Source organism: Malaya genurostris, chromosome 1, assembly GCF_030247185.1.
Source record: "Malaya genurostris strain Urasoe2022 chromosome 1, Malgen_1.1, whole genome shotgun sequence".
Lineage (NCBI taxonomy): Eukaryota > Metazoa > Arthropoda > Insecta > Diptera > Culicidae > Malaya > Malaya genurostris.
Window position 1 is genome coordinate 158,200,170 of NC_080570.1, and position 12,075 is coordinate 158,212,244.

Here is a 12,075-nt window from a genome sequence, read left to right on the forward strand (position 1 = left end):
AATGGCGAATTGGTGCACACTTTTTTGACATTTTGATTAGCCTTTGGTGTGTACCGAGCTGAAATTGCATCACTTGTACCCGCATAGCGTTTTGGCTACCTGGGCAGCCATGACCACCAGACGGCTACCAAAATTGGTTCAGTGACGGTTGTCAAATCCAATTTGACAAAACAAAGTCGCCTGTATCTAAGTTAGCCGAGCGTTTTCATCTTCTCACCTTCGCTGAAAATGTCAAAGTTTTCAATGTGGAAAAATCCTGGTGGATACGGGTGTATCGTTTGAGTTGTATTCCTGGCAGCGGTGAGGCAGTCGGTCACCAGAATGTCTGCCACCCATATTTTTCCAGCTGGCAGCGTTTAGTCAGCCATCTGGCAGCCATGCATATGCGGGTACACCCCACCAAAATGCGCCGAATTTTTGTACTCTTATATCATTTTCGCTTGATGTCAAACCTAACCCAGTTTTCACCCTAACTGCTGTCAAACCGTTTGTTTGAAGCTAGTTTCGAACGTAGTTTTAACGTTGTTGAACTGAAAATCGAGACAGTTTCAAACCTGGTTGTTATATCAGGTTTGCTCAAACCGCCGTTGCTAAGTGCGAAATCAACACAGTTTCGTGAAAAGTGTTTGTTTGGTGAAACTGCCCTGGGTCAGTTTCAGTTTTCTCAAGCAAAAACGACATTAGTATTGAACCGTTAGTCAATGCAAATCTGATAAACAGATTTTTTCCGAAATCAGTCAAAACCTTTAGTATTTGTCGAGATTTAGAGTAAAATGTTTTTTCAAAGACGCATCTCGCATACAAAAGCTTCTGTGGATATTAGATAAAAAGGATAGTAGAGAGTGGGGGATGTGTAACGCGTTGGAATTGGTATACAAAGTGGATTATAATTCAGTATAATTCATGTTTCAGGCTCTGGAAAACCTCCAATCGATTTTTTATACTTATGGCATTTTCGATTGGCGCAACCATCCCTTGACCCTAATTACTTTCAAATGTATAGATTTGACAGCTGGTAGAATCTTAAAATGTTTCTTTATACAAATTAATTGCCACCACACTCCCCCACAACATATATCTCAATTAAGAGATCCATGTTAGTGGACGTAACTAATCTCAGTCCAAAAAAAAAAAATAATCTGTCAAAGTACTACTAAAAGACAATCTAAAATAACAATAACATGCTGAGATGTTTATATTCTTCTGATTCAATTAATCATTATTTAAAATAAAACGGAATTTCATTAAGAAATGTTGCCTTTTAGGAAAATTTTTTTCCAACTGGATTCCGATTCATTTTAGCTTTAGTTTTTTTTTTCTAGGGTTAGCTTCGGTTTCAAGCGAAAACGACATTAGAATGATAATGCCATCTCCTCATCCATTAATTCGATTTTTATATTGGCAAAATTCAAAAAAAAAGTCAACGCCTTTAATGTTTTACTTTATGAACAAAGAAAACGATGATGTTGGAAAATTATCGCCTAGAACAATATATTTAGATCTAGATGCTAAGCGAGGTTATATCAAAGATAAGTTTATCTTTGGTTATATAATCAATTTTCGTTAACGAAATCAAAGGTTTAAAAACTATAGTGTGGAATAAATGAAGAACAATCTACATTTTCAATCTGTGGGCTATTCCGAATGCGAAGAAACAAGATTTATTCTCAAGCGAAATATTTAACTATATTAATTGAAATTCTAGTTGAAAGAAATCAATGATTTTCTCCTATTCTTGTAGATTTGTTCTTCGATAATTCGAATTTCACCGCAAATGAATGATAATTCACTGGAGAATAAAAACATTCCTATGTATTTTGACAGCTTCACTTGAAAACATCATCGTTTGAACTACAACGCTATCTACTTGCCAAACTGTCACCAATTATGAGTTCACGAGTAAGATGGATTTGAAATCCTACTCTGAGGTGTATTACAAGAAATTGGAAATCTATACTTAATTGCATAAATCTGCAATTTCTTACGATATCAATAAGGTCTCATTGTAGAAAGTAGAAAGGGGAACGGGGAGTTGATAATATTACATTACTTTCAAGGATGCTGCAAAAGCAATGGAACTGGAACAAAAGTCTGCAACAAACAATTTTACAAACAATTTTAATTATTGCTCAGTAATTAACATTATGTTTTCCGAGAATCGTTTAGTAGATTTACGGCAGAGTACATCTTTTCGCCGAGATTTGGCAAAATCTTATCCCGTGATCAGCGAATGCGTTTGCCGAACTTTTGATATACATATGTGTTAGCTTTGCCGAAATTTGGCTAGACATCTGCCATTTACATTTTACATTTTTGCTTGGCACTACGCAGTTAGTTTTTAAGAAAACATTTCGGAGAAAATTTCCGGTGGACATGAGATAAAAATGGAATTAGTCCAAAAGGAAGACGGGAGAATCTACGATCTTTTAAGTTAGTATTGTAACTACAGATTATTGTTGATTAGATATATATATATATATATATATATATATATATATATATATATATATATATATATATATATATATATATATATATATATATATATATATATATATATATATATATATATATATATATATATATATATATATATATATATAAAGAAAGCTTCCTTCCCGATCCTGCTATCTCTGTCGGAAAGTCATTATAGATTATGTCGAAGAACTTCAACGACGTGTCAACCAACATATTCGGCGCTTAGGGTAACAGAGGTATTTTGGCCACTTCATATATTTTGGCCTACTTAACCCTTTTACGACCATAAGATGTCCAGAAAGAAATATGTCAGTACAACACAAAATTTTAGCTATTGTGGGTGTAAAGTAAGAGAATATCGCCAGAAAAACATAGCAGGGTGCATAAGTTTCCTGTAGTTTCATGGGAAATATTTTTCCCTGATCCTCAGAAATAAATAAACGAAGATTTGGGTTTATTATATCGTAAGTTAATATATTGCTTTAGTTATCAAAATAGTAAAATAAATAGTTAGCTATGGTATTCTACGAAACGATTTCGTGTACTTGTTAGCACAAGTGAATGTTGCACATAACACTTTTGTTATGTGTTATATTTTCTATACATCGTTTTTGCACACACTTTTCTACTGCAATAAAGATTGACAGTTCGTTTTTTTTATTCGTTCGGAAACACATTTGTCGCCTTGGAAATAAGTTTATTTTCAACATTTAGTTAAAAAGACATCAATCTATAATAATTGAAGAATCGATAACGATTTTTATAAAAGGGAAAAATATTTCCCTTTTATAAAACTTTATGGATTTAATCGATGTAAAGTAACCCATGTTGCATCAATTTGAAGCTAATCACATTAAATTACCTATTGCGGAAGGGTTGTTCAAAGATATTTGATAGGTATTTTTACAAAGTGGGTCAAAATAAAATCAATCCTGAAGTGGGCCAAATACCTCTGTTACCCTAGTCCTTGTACATAAGTAATGTAATTTTTATATTTTGAAAATTTATACGGAAATAATATGAATTTTTTTTTTCGATTGAAAAAACGGTGAATTCTCAAATTTGGAATGTTATTGCTTAGTAATCATTGAAAATAATGACATTAAAAATTCTCTTGTAATGTAATGATTCAGTAGTAAGAAATTTCATCGATATGGCAGCCCTTCTTGGATTCGTCACGGAGGCCGAATTGATCGAATTTGATGTCACAACCAGATTTATCTGTATTATAAAGATTTTTACATGTTCATACAAATTTAATACAGAGTACAGATTTTATACAAAAAGGAGGAAAGAAAAAAAAATAAACTTTTCTGTCTGAGCTATCTTTTAGTATTTGATTCCAGTAACGAGATAAAAGTCTATCATTCAACGGACAAATCACAAATAAATATGGAAATCTGTTGTGAAATCCATTTATATTATAATTCGAAACCAATTTGAACTGATTTCAAGGAAGTAATGGCATCATGAAACTTTACTGTCCATCAGAGTTGTATGACCCGACTTGATGTTGCATATTGGGCGTTGAAATTCAATTTCAAACTAGACAAATATATGGAGTTACAATTCAATTCGATAGTCCCACGACAAAAGGGCCTAACTGCAAATGAGAGCCTCTCTTTGTTTACTTTCTCTATTGATTATTACGGAGCCATTATTGCAAATTCTCTAAGGTTTCCAATATAAATCGAAAGATTGTAGTTTTACCTTGAAAGTTTTGCGAAGAGTAAAGCGTCAAATATAAAATCAGTTCGGTAAATCGTGAAAGAAAAAAGTAAACAAAGAGAAACTGTCATTTGCAGTTAGGCCCTTTTGTCGTGGGACGGTCGAATTGTTGTGAATAAAAATATTTGAAAAAAAAAGCTATGAAATATCGTCGTTGAATATTCTTGTGAGTACCAAAATGACTGATTGACCATCCTACAACCACAATCTATAGGAATAACATCTTTTAGCATCATTTTGCTGCAAGGATTTCATTTTATTAGTGAATACAGATATTTTATTCAAAGCAATTCAGATTTTCTATGAAAATATCTGGCATCTCTGGTCACAAAAGAAATGTGTCGGCAGCTTTTGGTCTATTTTATAGCTGTCAAATAGAAAAGCTGCTCTAAAGCAGTAATTTGTTTGCAAGTTAATACGTATATTTAGTGTTTTTTTTAGTTTGAAAGAAATATACTAGCATTTTCGAATCATGACGACTGCCGCTCGACCAACCTTTGATCCAGCTCGTGGAGGCAGCGGTCGTGGTGAAAAGGATCTCAGTGCTTTGTCGAAACAATACAGCAGCAGAGATCTTCCAGCGCACACAAAGCTGAAATATAGGTATAGAATTGGTTACCATTCCTGTTTGGATTTACGTTGGAGTGACCAACATAATTTCATTTGCAGAGATCCCGGCCAAGGAACTTCGGAAGAATTACGCAGCCGTGATTTCCGAGAGGAACTCGAGAAACGCGAACGTGAAACCAAACCAGGAAGTAGCAAAGCAAATTCGTCAGCTCCCCCGTCGTCGGTGGTTCGTCGTGCCATCGAAGCCAACAGCAACAGTGGCACCAAGCGACAGAAAACAGATGGTGCCCCACAAAATCTGGATGCTGATGATCCAGTAGAAAGCGACAATTCCGACTCGGATTCGGACGAAGATGATACGGAAGCGCTGTTGGCGGAGTTGAACAAGATCAAACGAGAGCGGGCTCAGGAAGCCACCAAAAAGGAACTGGAAAAACGACACGAAGAGGAACGCATCAGAATGGAAAACATTCTTTCGGGGAATCCATTGTTGAATTATGCCTCGACAGCCAAGGCGGAACTGAAGGTCAAGCGACGGTGGGATGACGACGTGGTGTTCAAAAATTGTGCTCGCTCGGAACCGGACAAGAAAGGTGCGTTGTTTATCAACGATTCGCTGCGTTCCGAATTCCACAAAAAGTTTATGGATAAGTACATTAAGTAAGATAGGTGTTTGTAACTCATAATACATAAAATAATAAATTGATAATAAAATAGAGATTAATTAAAATAGTTAATCATCATTGATGTTATACGTGTCGTTTTATATAAAGTGAAACTCGAAACCCATCGAAACAATTCTTATGTTCTCACAACACTGTTTATTGTGTTCTAACAAATGTTAAGTACTAAACATTTCAAAGGGTTACTACCAATTAAATAATAATTCAACCGAATAACTTATTTGCTATATTTACAATGCAGCTGCGTGACCGAGATGAATGCAATTAAATTAGAAAACGACTCCGTGTTCTGGTGAGCGTAATTTAGATAAAACTACGCCGCTTATCAGTCTAGAACATCTCATCTATGCGAGTTCTAATCTAAATATTGAAACCCATGTCTCGCATGCACTGTTTATGTTTTTCGATCAGTTCTCCACATTTTTCTTCACCTCGTTCCATGATGCTGCGGAAAAGAAAACTCGAATTATATAACATTTCCCGACAATGAATCACCATTATTTACCAGGAATCTCTAGCCCGCTTGGTCTCTGGACATGCACAGCAGGCTTTACATTTGGGTTTCTCCTGTTTGGTTCCCACCGACGAAGATTGCGGAGACTCAGCAACGGCAGGTAGAGCAGCGACCGGACTTGCACTAACTTTATTTCCCATTACTTTTTCGGCGTTTAGCACGACCTTGAAAAATATAGCAATATAGAATAACCGCTCTACAGTATTTCCATTATTGTGAAATTATCTTTACCTAATTGACGCTTTGAAGTAACGAACGAGTTATATTGAATTCGATTATAAATAGTATATTTTACTAAGTAAGTACTTCAAGAACATCCGCTGATTCTGCAATCAGACTGAATAGCGAAATAGATTTTATTTGACAGCTGCACAAAAGAAACTTGAGAAAAATATCGCTGAGGCGAATCGGTTCAACCGATTGCTATGCAGAATCCTGCATACACTGTAAGAATTTAACATTCACAAACGTTGTTGGTTTCACTTCTCAAAAATATTTCTCGTGCTTCATTGTTTAGGAAAATGGTCAAGAAGCTGCCTGTCAGCATCCGCTTTGAATAGGAAATAAACAGGATTCGGTCCTCTTTGAGTGTTAGTTACTAGCAGTAAACGAACAATCAATTTTGTACTCAATTTTTCCTTTCTCTTTGTTTTGGCACAGACCAAGTTCATCCATAAAGTCTAGTTTCAATAATATATTATTTCCTCTGTGCTGGCAATTTTCAGTTAGAGAATTTCTGAGAATTGTATTGTTTTATAGTGCAATATTTACAGGTTGAGAGTTGCCGCGTTAATGTATTCTATTTTTATCATAGCCAGCACTTTCTTTAAAAAATGACTATTGACAGTTTAATTATTACCCGTTTTAGAACAAATGCGTGATTTTCAGATATGTTTAGTAAATCTGGCATAAACAAGCTCGTTTGAATAAAAAAAATAAAAAATGGGATTTAAAACAAACATCTGTGAGCTTCAAAACACCAAAATATACACACTCATTCTTGTTTACGGCCGTATGCGATACATTCGAAAGTATATCAAATTCGTACTCCCGTTTACGTTCGAATCAATCACACTTTTAAACATCGTACATGCATAAAAACAACGCCCATTCAACTTTGAACTATCATTTAGGGGCTAGCCAAATTTTGTGCTAGGGCACATAACCGTTTTTATTATTATAGCACAAAATTTGGCTAACCCCTAAATGACCAAACCTGCATCGGCCAGAAATAGTCGAAAACACGTTTTCGTTCGGCACGTCAGAAAAGACATTGCACTCCGTTGCAAGCCAAAAAGTGTTCTGTAAGTAGCAGAAACTTTACGTCTGCTTAGCGGTTCAAATTGAACTGCCGAGTTTAGCAGTAAGCAGTTCAATTTGAATTGCTCTGCACTGATGAGTCAAAGACGAAACGTAAAAATAATTTAAACTATCAGTCCTGGTACAGGTTTGAGTTGTAAATAAAAATCTTTGATATCATTTGTTATTTGACTTGTTTTTTTCGTTGATTTTGTATCATCATGCTTGCTTACGTCCGTATTGACTATTCGACGAACACATTCTTTCGAACGAATGCGAACAAGCCATTCTTGTTTTCACTCGAACGTGTTCGTACGCGATTCCTGTGCAAAGAAGGATCGGTATCGCAGGTAGTTTTTTAAGGAAGATTCCAAGCATCAAGGAAGTGACGAATGCTACATAATAAATAAACATCGTACTCAGGACCAATTTCATTCATGTCGGTAAATGAAATTTTCAAATTAAACTTCATGCAAAGTAACAAAAGCTTTTAAAATAGCAGTCTGATCAGTAGTATCGGCGAAAAATATGTTGCATTTTACTTGCAATTTTGTCATGTTTTCGATAGCATACATATTTATTATATTGGTAAAATCATGCATTTAATATAAAATAAAGCATGTTTACCCATGGCGTATTTTCCATAAAGTACTTAATAGATGTAAAATGGATGCGTAAAAACTTTGAACCTCGCATATATTCAAAGGGCTCCCCAAAAAAACAGCATTTTACTATACTGCTATGCTTTCTAAATGTTTTATGCAAAACACAAATTTATGATTTGATTACAAATCACCTTTAGATTCGAAAATAATTTTGTTAGAAATCGGTTAAACTTTTTTCAATGTGTTCGAACGGTTGATTCGCAACATTAAACTGACGAATCGAAACCACGTATCGTTTGAAGGTAAAATGGCATACATTCTAGCGTTTCGCATATGGTTAATCACGAGAATTGGACTGATCAGCATTTTTTTGAAGAAGTTTACTGATATTTGAATATTTTGTGGCAAACGAGTCGCGTTAGAATGCATTCGAGTGAAAACAAGAATGGCTTATTCGTATTCGTTCGAAAGTACCCGTTCGTCGAATAGCGGATACGGACGTAAACAAGAATGAGGGTGATAATAATAATTATTCAATTATTAATTATAAGTTTACAGTTGCATATGAAATTATTAAAAAAAGACAAAATGACATTTACTCAAAAATAGTCATGAAGTCTCAATTTCGATTTTCAGAATCGTTTATACGATGTAATGCTTTAACGCGTGCAACGCTTCGTACACACTTAAATTTTTTAGCTGAGTCTCGGCAAAAAAATGCCGAGATTCGCACAGCCGAGTAATCAGCAATCATCTCGGCAAAAATAAAATTACTGAGCGTCTCGGCATCCTAAAATTTGACAAACGTCAAATATTGCCGAAATCGTCAGCATAAGATTTACTGTTTGCTCAGTGAAACGTTCACTGAATATTCGGCAATCCAATAAAACGAAAAAATGAAAAAAATAAATTACCGAATCATCAGTAATTAAAAATCTAGTCAATTAATTTTGTTTGTATTTTCTCAACATTATAAACACGCCATTCAGGATAAAAAATTCATTTTATTAAAACTTAAAGGAAGCTTACAAATTTGTTGCCAGTAGTGCTTAAAGCCTACCTGAAACCATGTAGCATGGATAAAAAGCGGTGCTTCCGGAGTCGAGCTGGAAATATGAAAATAAAAATATATATTGATTTTTGGCTTACAAAATTGTTCAATATTTAATTATGCATATACGGTATTGTTCAAACAATAAACTTACTTTGATCTATTGAATTATTCCATGCATGGGGTTATTTTTTCGCATATCCCCCAAAGTTTTGTCTCGAGGACGCTTTGAGCCCCGTGTTGGGTGTTTTTCCCTTATAATCGCGAGTGCTCTGATAAAGTCGCTTTTTATAAAGCGAAACATGTTACTAGATTTATTCAATATTTTTACTTGCAAGTGGTTTCACGTTTCTTCGAAGATTATCCATTATTTCACTCGAGAATTTCATTAGAAACTGATCGCACAATGCGAAGCGAAAATGTAACGCGGCAATAAATGACAGCTGTCGTGCTGAATCTCGGCAACAGCTAGCGCATATTCCGAAATCTCGGCAAACGTCTCTGCTGATGTCGGCATATCTCTTGTTTACTGATAAATTCAGCAAGCAATTATGCCAAATTTCGGCAAAGTGAAGCATTTTACCGAAATGTCAGTGAATGCATTTAACGAAGTTCAGAAACATGCGTATTGATTACTGAGCAATCAGCAAATTTACGTGTTGCTGATCAGTTTCGGCATTTTATTATGCCGAGCTCAAGAAATGGTTTTAAGTGTGTAACACATGTAATATACTAAAAGTAATGCTTGTAACGTTTCGTAACATCTATTATTCACAAAAAAGTAACTCATGTAACGCCTGTAGCTGACAAAAAAAGTAACGCATGTAACGCTTCGTAACGCCTGTCACTCACCAAAAAAGTAATGCATGTAACACTTCGTAACGCCTATCACTCTCAACAAAGTAACGCATGTAACGCTTCGTAACCCCTATAATTCACAACAAAGTAACGCATGTAACGCTTCGTAACGCCTGCAACTGACAAAAAGTAACGCTTCGTAACGCCTATAACTCACAAAAAAGTAATGCATGTAACACTTCGTAACGCCTATCACTCTCAACAAAGTAACGCATGTAACGCTTCGTAACGGCTATAATTCACAACAAAATAACGCATGTAGCGCTTCGTAACGCCTGCGACTGACAAAAAGTAACGCTTCGTAACGCCTATAACTCACAAAAAAGTAACGCATGTGACGCTTCGTAACGCCTATCACTTACAAAAAAGTAATGCATGTAACGCTTCGTAACGCCTATCACTCACAAAAAAGTAACGCATGTAACGCTTCGTCCCGGGTTGGCGGTTCAATGCATAGGACGCTGGTCTTACAAGCAAGTTGTCGTATGCTCGAGCCCCGACCTGGAAGGGTTCTTAGTGTCAGTAGGATCCATAGTACTAGCCATGCAATGATTCTGTACACTAAGAATCGGCTGCGAAGTCTGTTGAAACAGAAAGGCCAAATTCCACAAAAGTAAAGTAATGCATTTGTTGTTGCTATGTAACGCTTCGTAATGCCTATAACTCAAAAGAGTAACGTATATAACGTTTCGTAATACTTAAAATTTTCAAATATGTAACACAAATAATTTACAGAAAAGTAACGCTTCGTAAAACCAAAATCTTACAGAATTCTAACGCTTGTAACGCCCCGTAACATTTATAACATACTCTTCTTAATCCAACTACGATACTGTTCTTTTCTTCTTATTCCAATTGTAACGACAAATTCAAACAGTTTTCCCGGTCGATTCCGACCCAGCGCTCGTTCCTCACCTGGTAGAGAGAAGGACCAAAATGTAACGACAAATTCAAACAGTTTTCCCGGTCGATTCCGACCCAGCGCTCGTTCCTCACCTGGTAGAGAGAAGGACCAAAATGTAACGACAAATTCAAACAGTTTTCCCGGTCGATTCCGACCCAGCGCTCGTTCCTCACCTGGTAGAGAGAAGGAGCAAAATGTAACGACAAATTCAAACAATTTTCGTCCCTCGCAAACTCAGTTTCTAATTTTATTTCGGTTACTAGCACAAACGTCTTGTTTCATGAAATAATGACTAAGAACTACATAATTTTTTTTTTCACTTATTTCTCCTTGCCTCCTGTGTTCTGTTTATTTGTTTCCACGGGAACATGTTCGCATAACAACGAAACAGCATCGGTTACCAGAAATGCTTGCGTAAAACTCGTACTGCTTGCAGTGTTGCCAACATTCTCCGGGCCAGGAACCGAGTTGATGGGCCGCAGTAGAACTATCTTACACACAGGTCGTTTGTAGATTGACTTTGTTGTTCTGACCAACACTGTTCTAACTTTCCCATCTGGACCTTGATACACCTTTTCGATAATTCCTTTTGGCCAGCTACCACGATGTAAATTTTCGTCAACTATTAGCACGATGTCGCCAACTTTATATTCATGATAACTCCTGTTATCGGGCCACTTGCGACTCCGAATCAGCTCCGGACGATAAGCTGTTACCCATCTTCGCCAAAATCGATCCGCATATATTTGAGAATGTTTGTAGGCTGCCCGACAGCTCAGATCTCGTTCATCGAAGTCGTGATCGAATTGTATCGTGTTGTTACGTCCCAGTAGTAACATGTTTGGGGTTAACGGTTCAGGATCCAAGGGATCATCTGTAACATGTATTAGTGGTCGGTTGTTGACTGTATTCATTACTTCGCATAAAGCTGTCCGGAGCACCATATCTGTAGGGTGCTGTTCCTTCAACATTACGTGTAAAGCATTTTTTACAGAGCGCACTAATCGCTCCCAACATCCTCCGAAGTGTGGAGCCCCTGGTGGTATAAATTTCCACTCTATACCTCTGACACTCAACGATTGTTCTAGCTCTGGATGGTCCAGTGACTTCACTAGTTTCTTTAGTTCTTGGTCAGCACCGGTGAAGTTGGTCCCGTTGTCAGTCATGATACACTGCGGCAATCCACGAATAGACATGAAGCAACGTATTGCCATTATACAACTGTTCGTATCTAGTGATGGTACTACCTCCAAATGAACGGCTCTTGATGTCATGCACGTAAACAGTACAACCCATCTTTTTTCGATGCGACGACCAACTTTCACAAACAGTGGTCCAAAATAATCGATGCCAGTACAAGTAAATGGATATACATAAGGCGTGAT

At 36.3% G+C, this 12,075-nt stretch overlaps 2 protein-coding genes across 2 annotated transcripts; one reads left to right on the forward strand and one right to left on the reverse strand.

Annotated features, from left to right (window-relative positions):
- The first annotated feature begins 4,561 nt into the window (after positions 1–4,561).
- On the forward strand, positions 4,562–5,523 carry LOC131425556 (protein CWC15 homolog). Its single transcript, XM_058587533.1, has 2 exons — positions 4,562–4,809; positions 4,876–5,523. Exons 1-2 carry the CDS (start codon positions 4,679–4,681, stop codon positions 5,438–5,440), a joined length of 696 nt encoding a protein of 231 aa, XP_058443516.1. The 5' UTR covers positions 4,562–4,678; the 3' UTR covers positions 5,441–5,523.
- Positions 5,524–5,574: 51 nt separating this feature from the next.
- On the reverse strand, positions 5,575–6,343 carry LOC131425562 (cytochrome c oxidase copper chaperone). The gene is made up of 3 exons (XM_058587547.1): positions 6,205–6,343; positions 5,965–6,137; positions 5,575–5,904 (listed from the first exon to the last, which is right to left on the reverse strand). The coding sequence occupies exons 2-3, from the start codon at positions 6,111–6,113 to the stop codon at positions 5,820–5,822; spliced, it is 234 nt and encodes a 77-aa protein (XP_058443530.1). The 5' UTR covers positions 6,114–6,137; positions 6,205–6,343; the 3' UTR covers positions 5,575–5,819.
- Between the last annotated feature and the right edge of the window lie 5,732 nt (positions 6,344–12,075).

What these genes read in the sequence shown, in the direction of transcription:
- LOC131425562 (XM_058587547.1), bottom strand. Translation starts at nt 6,113, where the DNA reads ATGGGAAATAAAGTTAGTGCAAGTCCGGTCGCTGCTCTACCTGCCGTT. An exon ending in AAGCGGGCTAGAGATTCCTG is followed by an intron (nt 5,905 to 5,964) that starts GTAAATAATGGT and finishes TCTTTTCCGCAG; the next exon opens with CATCATGGAACGAGGTGAAG.
- LOC131425556 (XM_058587533.1), top strand. Translation starts at nt 4,679, where the DNA reads ATGACGACTGCCGCTCGACCAACCTTTGATCCAGCTCGTGGAGGCAGC. An exon ending in CACACAAAGCTGAAATATAG is followed by an intron (nt 4,810 to 4,875) that starts GTATAGAATTGG and finishes TTTCATTTGCAG; the next exon opens with AGATCCCGGCCAAGGAACTT.